Source organism: Festucalex cinctus, chromosome 8 (assembly GCF_051991245.1).
Source record: "Festucalex cinctus isolate MCC-2025b chromosome 8, RoL_Fcin_1.0, whole genome shotgun sequence".
Taxonomy (NCBI): domain Eukaryota; kingdom Metazoa; phylum Chordata; class Actinopteri; order Syngnathiformes; family Syngnathidae; genus Festucalex; species Festucalex cinctus.
Window position 1 is genome coordinate 16,001,496 of NC_135418.1, and position 21,510 is coordinate 16,023,005.

The 21,510-nt window shown below is 38.2% G+C and overlaps 2 protein-coding genes across 7 annotated transcripts in view; one reads left to right on the forward strand and one right to left on the reverse strand.

Moving 5' to 3' along the window:
• The first annotated feature begins 17,341 nt into the window (after positions 1 to 17,341).
• myog (myogenin) lies at positions 17,342 to 19,317 on the forward strand. Its single transcript, XM_077528902.1, has 3 exons — positions 17,342 to 18,194; positions 18,453 to 18,552; positions 18,652 to 19,317. The coding sequence occupies exons 1-3, from the start codon at positions 17,688 to 17,690 to the stop codon at positions 18,768 to 18,770; spliced, it is 726 nt and encodes a 241-aa protein (XP_077385028.1). The 5' UTR covers positions 17,342 to 17,687; the 3' UTR covers positions 18,771 to 19,317.
• A 1,432-nt stretch (positions 19,318 to 20,749) lies between these two features.
• ppfia4 (PTPRF interacting protein alpha 4) overlaps positions 20,750 to 21,510 on the reverse strand; it is a 70,547-nt gene continuing 69,786 nt past the window's right edge. For all 6 annotated transcript variants that reach the window (XM_077528899.1, XM_077528895.1, XM_077528896.1 and 3 more), the window contains one exon: positions 20,750 to 21,384. The gene's annotated coding sequence lies outside the window, so the exon portion shown is untranslated. The remainder of the gene's footprint in view (positions 21,385 to 21,510) is intronic.

The window sequence follows — 21,510 nt, forward strand, 5'->3', positions numbered from 1 at the left end:
CCACAAACCTGGAACAAGGCAAAATGGACTAGATGGAAATAGATGCATTCAGAGCCCAGATTATTATAACATATAGAATATTTATTAAAGTATCAGATTGTGTCATCACAGCATGTCATTTATACCCCCCGTCCCCTACCCAAAAAATATTAATAAAAAAAAATAATAATAATAAAATAAAAATCAAATGTGCATTCACAATAAAACCTTTGGAACTTCATTGGAACAGCTCTCTTTTTTTGGCAGACCAATTTAACAAAGGTCTGTGTTGTGGAAAAATGGAATACAGACATTTTGATTTTTGCTTGAAAAGTGTTAAAATGGAGAGTTAACATCTTGATAATGAAACAAACAAAATGGCAGATTTTACATAGATTTTACAGCCCTGCACTGTAAAGTGTCCTCGCATGCCCTGTCATTTTCCAACCTGATGTTGTACCAGCCATGTGTTAGTGTCACTTTCTTGGCTTACATCAGTAGACTCAGTAGTTGATGTATCTGATGAGTGAGGTACCCTGTCTAAAAGTTTGTCAGTTGTTGATAATGTCTCTACAAAAACCATTTCAGAGTTGTTGCTGGAAAGGGGTGTGAAAAACCAGCTGGGGGAAATCACACCTCAATCTTCGTTTCAGTATTTGCTGCCTGAAATAGAAAATTGAAGGGAAAGATGAGCACAAGATACACATATTCACATCACATTAGGGCTGCTCTATTATGGAAAAAAATAATCATCACAATTATTTTGGTAATAATTGAAATCAAGATTATTCTAAACAATTATATTTTGTTCAAATCAAGAAAATATTTCAACATTTGAAAATAAGACAATCACAATCATATGAAACTATAATTATGTAAGTTGCTTTTGGATCCAACAAAATTTTTAATATATTATTATTATTATTATTATTATTATGACGTTAGCAAAAATTTGAAGTTGGGGTGCAGTGTGTGTGTGTGTGTGCAGTAAGCTAGTTTTGACATGGGTGTGTGGTAAAATAACTCGTGTGGGCGTGCCACAACTCAAAATTAGTATTATTAGTGCTGCAGCTATCGAATATTTTGGTATTTGGATATCCTACTGAAAATTCTAGTGAATAATCGTATATTTGGATAGAAATACAAATATACCTATAGGCCTATATACTTTCTTGGTCAAAGAACAATTATAAATACAGAAGACAAAAAAAACACATTTGCATGTAATAATTAACAACCAACTGGTTTTCATTTTTAGAGAATCAATTGCATTTATTTATTTATTTTTAACTTAAATTGAGCTTGTCAGAAAACTATTTTTCTCTGAAACAGTGAGATTTTAGACAAATCTCTCCCCATAGATTTCATAAATGTGTTTCAATGTGAAGATTTATATGTTACCTGTAGTCTGAAGCATCAAGATCCCCGTGTTTATTAACACTGTTCACAAACCCCTTAGCTTGTCCATTCTCATCACATCTTTGTCAACTATAATCCTTTGACGGATTACTTGTTCACAAAAAGAATTTGTAGCTCTCAGCATTGGGTTGTCTAAAACACACACACACTCACTTAATATGTGCAGAGTCATGCTTTCTAATTAATGCTGTCTCGAAATGTAAACAGAATACAAGTGACATATTGCTGACCAATGCTTTACTTTTGAAATGTGTAATTTTAGCAAAGTGACAATGAAATAGTGCAATGTAACAACTCACATTTGTTCGTCCCTGGTTGCTGTTTCTGTTTCTGTTGACTTTAAGAACCTTGTGTAATCTCTGAAACAAAACTGCACCTCCATTGTGACACAGTCTTTTGTCTTGAATATGCAGAAGAATGGAACAGTCTTTCTTCATCTCAGCGGCCTGCAGCAACCAACCCGCTTTTAGACAAAAAAGAATTACATTATAAGTGTTATTGTCACATCACCTCTTTACAGTATATGCACATCACAGATTTAAGTAAAGTAAAGTGTTTGTTGAGGTTGATGAGAGAGAGTTTGGGGAAAAGGGAGTGTGTAGCTGTGACTCTATTATGACTGATGGGCACAGGTAACTCGAGTTTGGTAACAACTGTTGGATTCACTCGATAAATCATTCAGCAGCTCGCGTTTTTAATAAACTATAGCCTTAAAACTTAACATAGCAAAAAATTATTTTCAACCCTATACTAAATATCGGTCACATTAATAACAGAAATGGGCACACGTGTGTGTAGCACATACCTGCTGACAATGTTTCTGCTTTGGCGAGATGATCCCTCTTCCGTGTGCCTTCCAATCACAGACGAGTCTACTTTGAAATTTATTTTTACAAATGATGCAGATGGCTGGAAGAACGGGGCCAGCCCAAACTCTCTCTCATCAACCTCAACAAACACTTTACTTTACTTAAATCTGTGATGTGCATATACTGTAAAGAGGTGATGTGACAATAACACTTATAATGTAATTCTTTTTTGTCTAAAAGCGGGTTGGTTGCTGCAGGCCGCTGAGATGAAGAAAGACTGTTCCATTCTTCTGCATATTCAAGACAAAAGACTGTGTCACAATGGAGGTGCAGTTTTGTTTCAGAGATTACACAAGGTTCTTAAAGTCAACAGAAACAGAAACAGCAACCAGGGACGAACAAATGTGAGTTGTTACATTGCACTATTTCATTGTCACTTTGCTAAAATTACACATTTCAAAAGTAAAGCATTGGTCAGCAATATGTCACTTGTATTCTGTTTACATTTCGAGACAGCATTAATTAGAAAGCATGACTCTGCACATATTAAGTGAGTGTGTGTGTGTTTTAGACAACCCAATGCTGAGAGCTACAAATTCTTTTTGTGAACAAGTAATCCGTCAAAGGATTATAGTTGACAAAGATGTGATGAGAATGGACAAGCTAAGGGGTTTGTGAACAGTGTTAATAAACACGGGGATCTTGATGCTTCAGACTACAGGTAACATATAAATCTTCACATTGAAACACATTTATGAAATCTATGGGGAGAGATTTGTCTAAAATCTCACTGTTTCAGAGAAAAATAGTTTTCTGACAAGCTCAATTTAAGTTAAAAATAAATAAATAAATGCAATTGATTCTCTAAAAATGAAAACCAGTTGGTTGTTAATTATTACATGCAAATGTGTTTTTTTTGTCTTCTGTATTTATAATTGTTCTTTGACCAAGAAAGTATATAGGCCTATAGGTATATTTGTATTTCTATCCAAATATACGATTATTCACTAGAATTTTCAGTAGGATATCCAAATACCAAAATATTCGATAGCTGCAGCACTAATAATACTAATTTTGAGTTGTGGCACGCCCACACGAGTTATTTTACCACACACCCATGTCAAAACTAGCTTACTGCACACACACACACACACTGCACCCCAACTTCAAATTTTTGCTAACGTCATAATAATAATAATAATAATAATAATATATTAAAAATTTTGTTGGATCCAAAAGCAACTTACATAATTATAGTTTCATATGATTGTGATTGTCTTATTTTCAAATGTTGAAATATTTTCTTGATTTGAACAAAATATAATTGTTTAGAATAATCTTGATTTCAATTATTACCAAAATAATTGTGATGATTATTTTTTTCCATAATAGAGCAGCCCTAATGTGATGTGAATATGTGTATCTTGTGCTCATCTTTCCCTTCAATTTTCTATTTCAGGCAGCAAATACTGAAACGAAGATTGAGGTGTGATTTCCCCCAGCTGGTTTTTCACACCCCTTTCCAGCAACAACTCTGAAATGGTTTTTGTAGAGACATTATCAACAACTGACAAACTTTTAGACAGGGTACCTCACTCATCAGATACATCAACTACTGAGTCTACTGATGTAAGCCAAGAAAGTGACACTAACACATGGCTGGTACAACATCAGGTTGGAAAATGACAGGGCATGCGAGGACACTTTACAGTGCAGGGCTGTAAAATCTATGTAAAATCTGCCATTTTGTTTGTTTCATTATCAAGATGTTAACTCTCCATTTTAACACTTTTCAAGCAAAAATCAAAATGTCTGTATTCCATTTTTCCACAACACAGACCTTTGTTAAATTGGTCTGCCAAAAAAAGAGAGCTGTTCCAATGAAGTTCCAAAGGTTTTATTGTGAATGCACATTTGATTTTTATTTTATTATTATTATTTTTTTTTATTAATATTTTTTGGGTAGGGGACGGGGGGTATAAATGACATGCTGTGATGACACAATCTGATACTTTAATAAATATTCTATATGTTATAATAATCTGGGCTCTGAATGCATCTATTTCCATCTAGTCCATTTTGCCTTGTTCCAGGTTTGTGGTGCATGGTAGTATTTTTGGCCGATGTATGCTGCTTCTTGTGTACCTTTCATTACGTAATAGGTTGTGAATTGTTTTCATATATGAAACATAAACATAGCTAAATGTAACATCTGTGTGCTGGTTTCACTTCTAGTTGAAGCGTTTTTTGTTTTTTTGGCACAAATTTAATATATTTAATTATCTAAATTCACATGATTGCACCAAACCACCAATACTTGTTTCTGATGTTAGGTACATGTATTTATAACATCTGGGAATGATTTTCTGTTGCCAAATTTAATGTAAGACGTTTTACAACCAAAAACTGTAGCACAAGATTTTCGTTTTTTGTTATTTACCTATATATGCATTTCTGGCTTGTAACAAAATTGGGGCAGGAAAACATTGGGTGAACATTTAACCCAAAGTTCAGAAGGGTATTATCTATCAAAAAATGCATTGAACAAGTAGTGCCCAGACAGTGGAGCGAAACTCATTTTCTAGGCACTTTTTGGGGGTTCACCCCACGGCCTAGAAGTTGGTGTGAATATTTGAATGTATTATTTACAATTGAGATAGGGTTGTTCTGATTTTGTTATGTGTGGTTATTGTATTGTCATGTCCGCTTTTAACTTAACAGTTTTTATCAGTTGCTAAAACACCAAACCCCGTTCGATGAAGCAAATTATCAGTTTCCGAGACTAATTTCTGGAATGAAACACTTTTTTGACCAAACCTTACACACGGTTCAGGCTTAGACCCAATTCTCAAAACTCATCCACTCTTTTTGGATAAAACTTAAACACATTTCACACTATTCCTAAATTATTTTGCCCTAAGACTAATGCATGTTTTTTTTGTTAAAAGTACCCATTTTGACTCTATCACGTTTTTTGATTGAATTATTGAACATAAAAACAAACAGCAGAGAAACAAAAGTTAAAAAAGAAAAGAAGAAAAGAAAAAACAAAAAACAAACTCATCATAGTTTACATGTTCAAAAGGGAGTAGGAAGAAGTTAACTTATTTAGTCCTACCCCTCATACATTATACATTTAAACTTATTTCATTATTGATACAATACTAGGTTAATATTTTTAAAAATAAAATGATGCGTGCATTATCCAGCAACATATATACATGAAATTCCTAAACATATACCGTAATACATTTATAAATCATATACTCATACTCATTATATACAATTTTCATGCTCTTATTTGACAAAAGTAATTTTTTTTAACTTTGCATTTAAACGTTTTTTTTTTAACTCAACAAGTGAGTCACATCTTTTCAAGTCAATTCCCAGATTATTCCACAAATTAACACCTTTTACAGAAACACACCTTTGCTTAATATTTGTTCTTGTTTTGGGTTTTTTGTACACACTTGTACCCCTTATATCATAAGGACTGTGTCTAATTTCAAACAATGTCTGAGTAATATAGCAGAGTAGATTGTTATATACTTTGTACATTATTTGTGCTATTTTAAACTCAACCAAGTCATAAAATGTCATTGTATTTAATTTGATAAATAATGGATGTGTTGATTCTGTATATTTTGAACGATTAATAATCCTTATGGCTCTTTTTTGCAAATTGAAAACAGAGTTAGTGTTTGTTTTATATGCAGTCCCCCAGATTTCCACACAATAGGTCAAATATGGTAATAATAATGAACTATATAATATATATAATGAGTTCATGTTCAGGACATCCTTAGTTTTATAGAGTATCCCGATGATTTTTGACATTTTCCTTTTAACATTTTCTACATGTGGCTTCCAACATAATTTATCATCAATAACTACTCCAAGGAATTTATTTTCATACACCCTTTCTATTTCATTTGAATTCACCATAATTTTAACTTGGTTAGTAATTTGTCTAGTGCCAAAAACTATGTTTATTGATGTATGTAAAATAAACCTCTGTTGACTACCTACCCTGGATGCTCTGTGTTAGATTATTTTATGTCGTGTCTAACAAATGCTCTCATGGTGAATATATTTTGACTTACTGTGTGTATGATCTGAATATATTGTTCGGATTTGAATACCGGATAATAGGTTTTGAAGTGAAAAGTCACGGCTTTTGTGAAAATTGTTTGAATTTTTGTGTTTGTGTTTAAGGTTTTGAGAAAATGGGTACAGGTTTCAAGAAATGTGTATTAGCAATTGAGAAAGACTGTAATAAGATGGTTAAATTATTATTTTTATTTTCGTGTTTACGAATACCCTTACCATTCCATGTTACTATTTTATAACTTTTGCATTGCTCGACCTGCTCCTCTCCCTCCTCTAATTCCTCTTCCTCTGGCTCTGCCTCTATCCATTGCGCTTGTTTGGACTCTCCAGCAAACTGTACACTCTGAACTTGAGTTTATAGGTGTGGTCACATCATTAGCAACAAGTGTATTCAATTTTTGAGTTGTTGTGTGAACGCCAGTTAAGTCCGTTGTGTTCAAATATTGTTGACTTGTGGTAAACATTTTGTATCGCATGAGAGCAATTTGTGAATTGTGTCTTCATGTAAAATGTTTTTATGGCATTGGAAAATGAGGGGTTACATTTATTCAATGTGTTTAGACAACTGGTCATTCGGTTCAGAGGACTGGCATTTGGGTTTTAGTATTTGAGAAAATATCCCAAGGAGAGCACGCTGGCAGACGTCTAACCAACCCCCTCGCTCATATCCACCAGCCCCCCAACAATTATGGTCATTGAAACACACACACTCAAACTGTGACAGAGTCCTAGTGTCTCCAACAAGCCTCAGAAAATTCTCACGAGTGTAGGGACATCTCCCCTTTCTGCTGCGCATACCTCGCTGCTACGCATATATGCTCTATGCAGAGCATGTATGTGATGGACTCAAAGCCACACACCGTTACGCCTATAGGTAAGCTTAATTAGTTTTCACTTGTCACCACTTTTCAAATCCTTGAGAAAATGTTAGCTAGGATGTTTCAACTATCGGTTGCTGCATAAAACTATCATAAATGGATATCTGTGTAGATGTTTTTTTAAAGAAGCAGTTTTGGAAATGTCTTCTTGAAAACCAACATTACAGTTACCGTTTAATCTTACACTGTTCAGCTCTCATGCAAACGCACACACGCATACACAGGCCCCTCAGACATACATTTGACCTCCCCGTGAATCTTTGACTGCCTCTGCTTCCCCCTACTCACAGGAATATTGAACAATCGCCTTTCTCAGACCAAAAATGGCCCCTCGCAATTAGCTGCGTATCCGTTCTTCTTCAGCCTAATTTAATTTTATGACCAGCAACCCCTGTCCTCGCAGGGGTAAGGAGACTATCGCTGATGATGGCTTTTCACCAATTTCTACATAAAATTATCATTATAAATAGAATCAGATCTAAGTAGATGCATATTTTTGTAATATATTTTAGGAAGCGTTGTCTTTTCAAACTAACAACATTATAGCCACCGTCTAACCTCACACTTCTTCAGCCGCCCGTCTGTCCTCACACTTCTTTGACCCCCATGCAGCCATTCATGCGCGTACGCACACACAAGCACAGACATACATTTGACCTCCCCATGAATCTTTGACTGCATATGCTTCCCCCTACTCACAGAAATATTGAACAAAAATGTCAGATAGTAACTATATCAGTAAGGGGAAATTATATAGTTTTATCCGTTTATTTTCAGATTCAACCCCAGCAGTCACGAACGACTCTTACAACATTTTTACATATAATGTATAACTTCATGTTTTTTAATTTCATAATACCAACCAGCGTATCACAGTTTAACCTTACCTTATACTTCTTGTTTTACAACCTCTAAAATACAATCTTTGAGCCGTGTTTGCGCATACTTTTCCCCCTTCACCATAATAGAAATGGCTAGTACTTTTCCCCCCGGCGGTTTTACCCATACTAAACTACTCCCTCCGATCACGTCATTCAATCTCATTATTATTCATTGTTCACTCAATCTAGGGGGCGTGCACCGGATCCGGAAGTTAACCAAACAATTAGCATTTGAACCCGGGTCAGCCATGATATCTGCAAAAACAGGTAGGAACACCACCTACACATCATCCATCTTCATTAAGGGGTCATTAATCTTCATTAAATGACCAGGAAGTCATTAAGGGTCATTCATCTTCATTATATAACACCTGGAAGTCATTAAAGGTCATTCATCTTCATTAAACGACATCCGGAAGTCATTAAAGGTCATTCATCTTCATTATACGACATCCGGAAGTCATTAAAGGTCATTCATCCTCATTAAACGACATCCGGAAGTCATTAAAGGTCATTACCCCTCATTAAATGACATCTGGAAGTCATTAAAGGTCATTAACCCTCATTATATGACATCTGGAAGTCATTAAAGGTCATTAACCCTCATTATATGACATCTGGAAGTCATTAAAGGGTCATTCATCTTCATTAAATGACATCAGGAAGTCATTAAGGGTCATTCATCTTCATTAAATGACATCAGGAAGTCATTAGGGGTCATTAACCCTCATTAAATGACATCAGGAAGTCATTAAAGGTCATTAACCCTCATTATATGACATCAGGAAGTCATTAAGGGTCATTAACCCTCATTATATGACATCTGGAAGTCATTAAAGGGTCATTAATCTTCATTAGGGAGGGGTCATGACCCATACATGACCCCCCTAATCTAATTAAGAATGTCATCCATCAAATTTTGACAGAAGCGGCCTTGTAATATTCTCTCTCTGGATGATTCCACAGTGACACTACCTCCGTTCCAACATCCCAGAATAACTTTGCATATTCTCGCTTCATAAACTTGGAGGAGGGAAAGTACTGAATGGTCTCACTAATTCTTTGTCTTTATATAGACAGGGGCGCTGGCATGGAAAGTTGAACAAAGACGTACTATTTGTAGTTAAACTATTGTTGGAACAATTAAAATAAATTGGATGGTTTCATGTGGCGCGGCACGGTAGTCGAGTGGTTAGCACGTCCGCTTCCCAGTTCTGAGGTCTCCGGTTCGAGTCCAGGCTCGGACCTTCCTGGGTGGAGTTTGCATGTGGCACACATAATGGTTGCTCCCTTTTCACTAATGTGCCGTTGCACAACAGTTCTTGACCTCAAATACATGAAAACGATTGACTATTTTATAGTTATGTACTGAATTACTACTGAATATTATTAGTGTTCTTATTCATAGTGTATAAGTAGCATATACACGCACACACGAATTCCCTCTGTTGTGTCCGTCTATTTTGTCGCTCCAGAAACCAGGTTGCTAAATTTGTCCCGCTGCCGACATGGGAGAAGGTCAGTGGAATCACACACACACACAAAAACAAAAAACAAAGATGGGAATGCAGGGTAAGGCACAAAGAGAGTCAGATTCATATTTTAATTTACAGTATGGGTCCTCATTTCCAGCATATGATTTAAAAATCACGATAGGCTGTATGGTGGAATAGTTAGCACATCTGCCTCAGTTTCTGGCTTTGATGGGTGGAGTTTGCATGTTCGTCCCATGTATGCGCGGGTTATTTTCAGGTACAGTACTTTGGCTTCCTCACGCATTTCAAGCATTTTTGGTCCATTTATGACTAAATTGTTCATAGGTGTGAATGTGAGTGTGAATGTGTATGGTTGACAGGAACAAAAATACAGCGCATGTACAATGTGGTTTTCGTGTTACAGGCTGTCAATTAGTCGACCTTTTCCTTTGTGCTCTGAGGCAAAATATAAATGACATATACTGTATATATACTATACTGTATGTACTGGAACTTGTATGTATGCTTTAACTCGCACCCAAGATGAGCATTCCCTAACTATATTGACATTAGCCACCAAATGACCAAATTAACTTGAACGGTTCAGAAAATGTAGATGTGTGTGGGATACTCAATGTGTTTTTGTCAAAAAACACATTGTAATCCAAGAAATACAATTTGATCCAAATGATAAATGTGGTGCACTTATATAGCGCTTTATCTTGATCATATGTTTACATTTCTATATTCACTTGCAGTACATGTATTTGACTACACTGGTGCATTGAAGCAGCATATCAACACAACGCAAAGAGGAAGTCAATCTTCCCCCCACAAAAAAAAGAATTCTGACAATAATATGTTCTATGTGACCTCACTAGTCTAAACATAACATTCTGATTAATATTACATTTGTGGAATATGAATTATGAAGCAAACCCAGCTGTTTTTAACCATCTCAGAGGGCGTCCATTTTCCCACTTGCTGTCGACTGAAGATGACATCAAAGTTGTTCAGGGCTCAGGTAAGCTGTGATTGGTTGTTACCTGAGCAACTGTGATGTCATTTTCACTCGACAGTGACAAAATAGTCACCTTCTGACATTGATAAAACTGCTGTATTTTGCTGGTTAACTCATATTCCACTAAGTTGTGATTGGTTGTTACCTGAGACTAGAATAACAATCTGAGTTGTATTTGTTTAAGTAACAAACTAGGACTTATTTAAAACCATATCTGTAGTTTGGTGTTGAAATTATAATTAGACATTTTCCTGTATGATTATTATTTCAAAATAGCTTTATTTATTTATTTATTTGTTTGTTTGTTTGTTTATTTATTTATTTATTTATTTTTTTATTTTTTTATTTTTTTATTTATTTATTTATTTATTTATTTATTTATTTATTTATTTATTTATCATTATTATTATTATTCTTCTTATTATTATTATTATTTATATCAAGGTGACCATGATTATACCTGATGATTATACCTAAGTGGTATCGCTTATTTGAATATCGTGCTGTTATCATAAACTTTTGTGCTATGCTTGAGCTGCAAAGCATGTTTGTAGGAAGTGGGTTATGAATGCATGCGCGTGTTTGTGCGTTTGTTTCCTATGCGCCGAACGCCTTGCAGCGAGCGGCGTGCCAGAGAAGGGAAGGGCAGCGGACGGTCCGGCGTCCATTCCTGTGACTTAACCTGACACCACTTGCACTAAGACGGCGACAGCTGCGCATGCACATGCCGCCCATTCTGTTTGTTGTCGGGATTACTGTGCGATAAAAGCACCAGTGAGCAGCAGCACGGCCGGGCTACGCAACTACTGTTTCCTCGCTGACTTTAGAAAGCTTTCTCCAGGCCTCCAGAGCCTTGTGAAAACACAGGTGGGCCACTTCATTCTAAAAAAGAATGAATGGGAGTATTCTCCCTGTGATTAAGCCAGCCATAGTAGAAGCTAGCTAGCGCGTCTCCTAGACATCAGTCAAATGGGACAGCTTATGTAAGGGACCATTACTCAACACAAATACTGGGCCACGAGAGGCGAGACGTGTAGGAACCATCTCCGGTTTTGTCTGTGTCATCGTGTCATTGTGACCTGAAAAGGGAAAATTTGCATAATGCGTAATAATAATACTGTATGTGTCAGCATCTCAATGACCCTGGACAGGACAAAAAGTGGCAGAAAAACAACACATAAACGAGTCAACAGGAAAACATTACACACACAAACTAATCTAATAACACTTTTTACCTTTTTAAAACTAGTGACAACCATATAGTAGCTACAGTTATCTATTGCTGTCATAAGAAGCTAATGTAGCAGTCAACATTTTCACTCAGTAAAAAACGCAAACAGATTTACCCAACTGCATAACACCATTAACAGAAGATCCCAATCAAAATCCGTTGTTTACAAAAGTTGCCTATTAAGTATAGGCTACTGGCAAATAGGAAGACAATTTTAAAATAGCAAGACTGAAATTAAACTGGCAACAGTGCTAAACATCACTAAATATCACAAAACCTGACACAAAAAGCCACAAAAAATCCAAATTACAATGTAACACACAAACTACAGGTAAATACAGAGAATCCAGAAAATTGAATTTCAAATCACTACTGCCACCTGTGGCCGAAAAATGCAACTGCATTTCCCCTTCTTCATGTACACAAGTCAAGTCAAGTCAAGCCAAGCCAAGTCAAGTCAAGTCAAGTCAAGTCAAGTCATCTGCATTTATATAGCGCTTTCAAACAGCCTTAAATGTCACAAAGCTTTGCCGAAACATAAAACAAACATAACAAAACTTTAACAGCAATGAGCACAGGACATCACATCCGCAGACAGAGGGTGGAAAAATCAAACCCTATTCCAATCTGAAAACTATTGGCCAGAGGCTTGCAGGAGTTCCCATTATGAACAGCTATGGTGTTAATCTATTAATTAATAATAAGAAAAAAATGTTTCAGTCATAAATAGTCAAGTAAAAAGGCTATTGTAAAGATATTTTTGTAGCAAATTGTTACAAAGTGCAGCTTTAAGGTTTCTGGAGAGGTAAATTACAAAAATCACGTGTGTATTTAATTACCTGCAAACACAGATGAAATAGCTGCTCTAATAATTCACTGTTGCCCAACCTTTATTGAGCTAAAGCACATCTTGTATATGACACAATTCTCACGGCATACCATCAAACTAAATTGTCCCAAAAAAGTGCTGACATGGGTTAATTGTAGAGGTACCGGAGTCAGCATCTATACCAATGCTATACATCCGTACTTGTAAAAATGCTTTGTCGCTAAGAAACCTGATGCCACTTGACCAGCGTGCCATATATTATACGAGCCTGTCCTCTGTGTGTGGCATGCAGTTAGGAAAACAGTCAACGTGCTAGCTTCAAGCTGTTTATTGACACTCCCAGTTGAATTTAAAAGTAACACTACAGCTACTTCTTTCCTTTTCTGTACTTTTCTCTTGCTATCGTTTTGATACAAGCTGACCTTGGTTTCATCTGTCAAAAAAAGTGATTGATTCCGCAACATTTTAGATAATTTCCGTCAGTGTAATTGGACAAATGAGGCCAATTCATCTATTCCAGTCTTGTATGTCGCGACAATGTATTTAGCTTTTATCTACCTTTAATCGGCACTCCCTCCACTTTGTTATTTTACTCTCCACTTACATGTATGAGATTTCCTGACTGTACTCACATGACAGACACGCAGGTCGGCGATGATCTTGAGGTTAACCTGGAGTTGGGGGTGAGGGCGAGTTTGGGGATTGATGGGGACTAATATGCCTTTAACCCCCCCCCCCTCCCCTGCCATCCTCTTGCTCAGCTGTCCTGCAATGTGCTGCTTCTTGTCACTGAGGAGAAGTGGAGCAGTGTTTCCAGTTACAGGGCAATCCCTGGTAACCCCCAACACACACTACACTACCAACAGCTAAATTACATTTACATTAAGTGTGTATGTAATTAAACAGCCAAACTGATTAAAGCCTGAACTATGACATTAATGAGAGAAAATTCTGTTGCTTTATAAATAGAGTATTTATTGGTCCTTTTTAACAAATAACAAAAAAAAAGAATATCAACTTCAACTTTTGTCTTTTGATTCGTATCATATTTGATACATCCGGTCACAATGCATTAATGCATTGAATCTTGAATCTTAATATAATTTGTATTTGATGTTTTATATTAATTCCAAAATTTCGAGTAAATATCTGTTACAAGCTTCGGAGAAAATAGGAGTTAATTTTTTTTTGATTAATCGTGATTAATTACAGAAAATTGTTATTTGATAATTACAATTTTAAAGGGATACTTGACCGATTGAGCAATTTTCAGCAATAAAAAGTTAATATTTTGTTTCTAATTAATGTGGTAACTTCATTATTTTTCCTGTACCATTAATGCCTTTCAAAAACAAATTTTTCTACTTGCTGTCGACTGATGATGACATCACCTATGCTGAGGAAGTAGGTAACGACCAATCATGGCTCAGTTTACTGATCAAACCCAGAAAACAGGTGAGCCATGATTGGCTGTTACCTACTTCCTCAGCATAGGTGATGTCATCATCAGTCGACAGCAAGTAGAAAAATTACTTTTGAAAAGTATTCATTCTAGATGAAAAATAATGACGTTATTAAATTCATTCTGGACAAAATATTCACTTTTCACTGAAGAAAATTGTTCAATGAGTCAAGTATCACTTTAATTAATTGAATCACATGCTGCGCCTAGATTTCGGTACGTTCCGAAATACTGTTTCGGTTTTGCCATCTCTAGCTCAAAGTAAACAGTAAGCGAACACCACCCCATGCACCCCCCCGCTCCGATTTATTGCATGTCAAGTGTTCACTTGCAAATTGCTGAGGAGGGATTTATCCCCGCAAAAGGCACAAGTGTGCCGACCCGACGTACCAAAACACACGCACACGCGTCCGTAGTTGTGCTGACAATGGGTTAAGATGTGAGAGGCGAATGAGTGACTGAGACTTCTGCCGGACCAACACAGAGGCGTCTTTGTGCTCCCTCCACCATCAGTGGCCATCCATCACAGATTAACCTGACAGGCCGCTGCAGCTCTGCGTCGAGCCTGAAGCTGACGAGAACACGAGCAGCTAGAAGCCAGAAACCACTCAAACCTCTGCCTGGTTTGCACAAAGCAAGGTGCAGAAAAGTTTCAAATATTGGATGTAAACAAATACTCAAGTAAAGTGCATATAGGCTACATGGAAAAATTCACTCGCCTAAGTACAATAATGACATATTTGTACTTTGTTACTTTGCACCACTAACCACTATTAAATGTAGAGTGTGCGTTTGAATCCAAGCCAGCGGAAGCTAGTCTGAATTAGCCGATGAGCCATGAGGTGAGACATCTCCTGGAAGGATTTGCACTCGATGCTGGCCGGAGGAGGTCAGGACAAGGAAGAACATTTCCACCTCTGCATGTTCATTTCATCACTCTTCCCGGATCTGCTGGAGTAAGAGGAGCCGGTGACAACTCGGCGTTGAGCTCTGCCGGTTCCTGCACGGGCTTGTCTGCTTCTCGCAAGGTCACTACAGTCTCACAGCAAAAGTGAGACTCAAATATGTTTTTATGAAGTTAAATATTGTTTGTGTATGACTCATTAAAAATGAAGTGTATTTTGTGACTGAAAAGGTTTGGTTATTGTTGTTGTTTTAAAGTTTTCATTAAGTATAATAAGCTTAGTTTGAGTTGGGACAAGACAGAGGTTTCTCAGATGGCAACAATAGTAAACAAACCAAACCAAAACAAAACAAACCAAAACAAACCAAACCAAACCAAACTAAACTAAACTAAACTAAACTAAACTAAACTAAACTAAACTAAACTAAACTAAACTAAACCAAACCAAACCCCCAAAGCAGAGTGATTAAGAAAATAACCCAACTAAATGGTTTTTGATGATGATTTAGCCTTGTACTCTTTCACCATAAATTGAATGTGTGAAATGTGAGTTGAAAAGATGTTACGTGAATAGTAGATGTGGTGGAAATAATGATGAGGGACTGGCTAATAAGTTGACTTTTCTGCTCTGACCATTGGAATGGACTTTTAATGGTGAAATGGATAACTAGAGGTTATCCGTTATTATTAAGCACCTAAAGTGATTAAAAGGTTTGTACTGTAATGTAATTTAGTGGACATTTATTATGCAGACCTTAAAAAAACAACAACAAGATTCAGGGTTCTATTCTGAAAACAAACAAATAGCATTACTGATATTATAGATGCTTATAGGTCGCTCCTCCTGGCAAATGTTCACCTGAACGGAAGTTAATTCATTTCCAGTTCTAAAGTATGATTTTCTCTCCAGAGTCCAGACACGTATTCATTTGCCTGCTAATTTGCAGTTTTATGCGATTCCAGCCAGACGGCTGTGAAAAGTAGACTCCACCACCCAAGACTTCATTTCGGTGTTAAGCGTGCTAGCTGTGCCAATCTTAGGTTAGCTTAGCAATTAATTAGCATGGTTTCTGCGTATTTTCTCGGCATCCCTTTTTAAGAATGATACTTGTCAGAAATGTAGCTTATTCAAGGCGATGATTACGGTATTAGGAGCAACTCGGGAACAAGTAGGCAAATGAAAGTTGTTGCTAGCTAGCTGCTGCAGCATACGTAGCACAGAACCTCCCTTGACCTCTGACTACCCAGCTTTATGGGACCATCTTGTCAGTTCTTCTTGTTCTTCTTGTTCTTCTTCTTCTTCTTCTTCTTCTTCTTCTTCTTCTTGTTCTTCTTCTTCTTCTTCTTCTTCTTCTTCTTCTTTGTAGGACTATTGGCAATTGTCTCAGTAGTTGATACTCAGTTGTACAAGCTGCAAACTACAAATTCTGCCTCGCAAACTGATGTGAAACTGCTTATTTCAAGCTTTGTATACCTCATACCTGTAAGAAAATGTCTTCCGCAGACCTTATGATGGAAGTTTTTTGTTTTTTCTTCTTCTTTAGTTTATCCTCTTAGAAGTGGTTTCTACATTATCAGATATTCTTGTGATCCTCACTTTGCAACTATGAAAACTTATGATATTCACATAATTTATCCCCATCACCCCACAGGTTCGGCTGCTTGTATTTTATTTATTTATTTTTTAATTAAATAGAAAAAAGAAATGTGGGGGTTTATCTGGCAGCTTTGTTATGATTGGTGGATGACAGACTGAAGGAATCCTCACTTTTGCCTTTCGGTCCTAAAATAGTGGTGACAAGGTGATGACGGATGCGTGGTTAAAATAAAATGACGGACTGACGATTGCAGTTTGATTTGGCTCGAAAAAATGATGGACTGACGATAACAAAAAGGTGCCAAGGAAGATGACGGACCAGCAACATTTTGTAATTTGCCCACCTCTGGCGATAGAGTACCTCGAAGTATCTTGGCGCCTTGTATTTACAGACGTTATGAAAAGTCTTCTATTAATCTCTGACCTAGTTTTAGGTAAACATCAATCAGCAACCTCATTTCCTCTGTATAAACAGCACTTAGTCAAGCAACTTTTTGTCATTGCATATCATTGGTCCAAGTGACAGCTGCCACCAGACTGTCCATCCCCAACCCGGCGCCCCTATTGTTGGCGGACCTCATGTATGGTGTCATGGATGGAGACGTGAGGCTGGGATTAGCTCATTAAGACGGACATCTTTGATGCACGCTTATCTTTCCCATTTCCCCAGCAACTCGATCATATGTTGGGCTCTTGAGACACACGCAGGCAAAAAAGACCCCCACTTGACACGCACACACGCACGGGCCTCGAAAGCTCCAGAGATCAGGGCCCGACTGAGATATGAAGCATAGATGTGCAGCAACAGCTAAACGTCGTGTCAGGTTTCTGGGGGCTCGTGCTAAATTTATCTCGGTGATCCTACAGCAGGCAGAGGGGTTTAAATGCCAGCCTACAGTTGCTCCACACCAGTTGTTCCCCACACGTCTTCCACTCATCACAAACAGGCCAAGGACGAAGGCAGCCGCGCACGCACGCGTACACTCCGACACACACGCTCCAGGCGCAGGACTCCAACACCGCATACGCTAGCTAGAGCGCTTCCAAGGGAAGCAAGGGATCCTTGTAGACTCGCGCACCACAACGTCCAATATGGAGCTTTTCGAGACCAACCCTTATTTCTTCCCAGACCAACGCTTTTACGAAGGAGGGGACAACTACTTCCCCACTCGTCTACCCGGTACTTACGACCAAACCGGCTTCCAGGACAAGAACTCAGTGATGGGCTTGTGCGGGACTCTCTCCGGGGGCGTGGGTTTGATTCAGCCGGAGGATAAACCCTCGCCGTCCGGCCTGTCGCCCAACTCCGAGCCCCACTGCCCGGGTCAGTGCCTGCCGTGGGCCTGCAAACTGTGCAAACGGAAGACGGTGACGATGGACCGCAGGAGAGCGGCGACGCTGAGGGAAAAGAGACGCCTGAAGAAGGTCAACGAGGCTTTCGAGGCGCTGAAGAGGAGCACCCTCATGAATCCCAACCAGAGGTTGCCCAAGGTGGAGATTTTGAGGAGCGCCATCCAGTATATTGAACGGCTACAGGCCCTGGTGTCCTCCTTCAACCAGCAGGACACCGAGATGGCACACTACCAGAACCAACCTAGAGTGAGTAGCGCAAGAAGGGGGATGTTAAGATCTAAACAAAGTGATAAGTCATGGAATGGAAGATTTTATAACATGAGAAAGTCTCAGTAGTTTTATCTTGTCTCACGTTGAGAGGACTTCAAAATGTAAATTACGCTTTTACTTCCTCACCATCGACATTTGCCTTCGTGTGGGGTCTCGCGTTTCTGTACTGGTGATCTGTGTCATAACACTTTGACTGACAGCGACTTCTGCTTGTGCGCGTCTCCACGGCAACAGGTGTCGTCATCAAGCGAGCCCAGTTCGGGCAGCACCTGCTGCAGTAGCCCCGAGTGGAGCAGCACCCCGGAGCAGTGCACGCAAAGCTACAGCAGCGAGGGTGAGTCCGGTTCACGCCAAGACATAAACAGAAACCGTCTTTTTTAGGTTTAGGATGATGAATTTCCAGAACTCACATCAAATGTTTGACTCTCCACAGAGCTTCTGAGCGCCACCAATTCTCCAGAGCAGGCCACAATTCAAACCCTGAGCTCCATTGTGGAGGGCATGGCCGCAGCAAACGGAGCAGTGACCTTTCCTGTGGACATTCCCAAATAAGAACTTCCACAGGGCGGACCCGGAGGAAGAACTCAAGTGGAAAAACAGGCTGTTGTTTTCCTATTTAAATTACAATCCACTTTGACAGTAACTAATGTTTCAAAAGATCTGCTAGACAAAACAAATTCCACCTTTGGCCTTATTTCCTTGATTCCCTGCCTTAAGCCACAGTCCAAAGAGTCAGTCGGAAGATTGCAGTTGAAAAAACTTTGCATGAACAAGGCCTAGTTTTTCCTCCTTACTTAATTTAAGCTTTCCTCTTTTCGAAACCTTTCCCTGATCTTTCATTCTTGTTTTGTGTGTGTTTTTATGCAAACAAAGAACCATGAGTTTATTTGCGGGGCCAACATGTACCATGGCAGTTTTGACCAAGATCTGCTTAATGTTAAACTGGTTACAAATGCTAGTGATGTAAATACGTTCCTTTTTTTCTACAGAGTGGTTTTGCCAGTTTATTTTCTATTTTGTTTGTTTGTTTTTGCTAACTTATTTTTGACTTTTATAACTATGATTGTTGTGTATTTGTAGATGTTTGGAAATGTGATATTTCCTGACCAGACCTTGCAATAAAGACCATTTTGAATACAACTGCAGTATTTTTTTTGATACAGCTAAACCTGCAATGAAAATAATAATAATTAGTTTGTATAGTATAGTATTAGAATTTGTATGTAAGTCAGAAAGCATCATAGGCTATCAATAACCACAGTAATAGTCACAATTGCAACAGCAAATATTTGTATGAAAAACACTTCTAGCCTTGGCCATAAAAAAAACACATTAAATTGGATGACGGCCTATTTTTTTACTGTACAAACTAGTCAATTACATGACAACCATAACCACAAAATTCCATACGTCAGTACTGTCATAAAGCACGGGCCTTTATATGATAAAGAATATAAAACAAAATGACCACAATGACTTTGAGTGCCTGGGAGGTTCCTCTTATCTCAACACAGGTGACTTTTCTGGGTACATTCCATTCTTCTGTTTTTTTTTTGTTTTTTTAATCAATGTCATCTTATTTTCCCTTTGGCCATTTTCTAACGATAAGCCAAGACAGCGGTTGGTGTCACATAGTCAATTCAGTTTTTGGATCTATGGTTATCATCACATTGGTATATTGGGGTGCGGCAAAATCACACAGAAAAAAGCGAAAAAAAAAAAAAAGTCATGAAAAGCAAAATATTGATGTATTGGGTGAGTGATGACAATTCAACCTTTTAATATTTTTCGGAATAATTTGGATTAAATTCTGAGGGACATTCATGCGAGGACTCAAAGCAATGGAAAAAGAAACACAAGACTTAAGTTTTTAAAAAACAGCTTTACTCATGTCTATATATTGTCATAGATACAGTACTTTTTTTTTTTTTTAAATAGCCAAATAATAAAATCTTGATATGTCAGCATTGTTTCACACCTGGAATAAAGACACAGTACTCATAGCTGCCACATAGCACATTACACCTTTTAGACACCTCGGAAAACCCTAAAAAAAAAAAAAAAAAAAGAAAAGAAAGAAAAGAAAAAAGGAAAAGAAAGAAAAGATTGCACACCCATCCAGCATACTTCACTTGCTTCGTATGCTGTGTTTTCACTGAATGAGGGCAGCCAAAAGTCTTGACTTCTCACTGGCACGTCTCCATGGCAACGAAACAGGAAGTGATTGGACGGGACCCGCCAATCGGTTGGAGCAAATTCACATCATCACGTGATATCACTGAAATGATGCAGAGCAGCAGCGGAGAGGAGCTACAGTGTTTACACCGAACAGCCACATAGCACGGATCCAGATGATCGTATCGTTCACTCACGCACACACACGCTTCCCATATCACGGCACCCTCTCGACTTTACGCTACACAGTGTCATACAGGGAAGGGGGAGGGGGGGGGGGGGTTTTGTCAAAAGAGGAGGGCAGCAAATTGAATTGAAATTGGACCCATGAACCTGCGAGAAGCTTCTGAGTGAGCTCCTCCCATTGATAATTCACACACTTACATCATACAGCAAAAGACACACGAGGTCCGACACGAAGACAAAGAAAAAGTGAGAGAACAGTCACTACTGAATACAGGGAGATAAGTTTCATACAGCCATTATATCACTTTTCCATATATATTTCCAATATATAGATTTATATACTTTATAAAAAAAACGTAGTCATCCATTCTATATACAGTACAGATACGATCATTGAGTAATACCTTGCATAACCGAGAGAAGGGTAATGTGTAGTGGTGAGGCGGCCATGTTGAGACTTCGGGAACGGGAGGACGACGACCCACAGCTGAGATTCGGGGGAGCACGAAAACCACGATGACAAGGCTACTGGGAGCACTGGGTTCAAACTGGGAAGAGACCGCTGGCGGGTCTCCTTTACAGCAGCGAGCGCGGCCCTGCGGCCGCTCTCAAGAGTTCAAGGGTCAGCAGGCCTGGCCTCGGTATTGCACGTGTCCGAAAGAGAGGTGAACGGTGCGAGGCGGGGCTGGCAATCAGAGGTGAGAAGCCCCGACCCCACTGGGCACCCTGGTAGCACGCTCTTCACATTTGGCATATCACTCTCAAAAGGCCGCAAGCATGTGTCCATACAGGTAATGACAATGCACTGGGGGGCAGACGATTGGAAAAGAAAGTCAGACTTGAATACATGTTAGAAATACTTCATTCCTCCAATCATGGCCTCACAGAGCACTGTATATATATATATATATATATATATATATATATATAT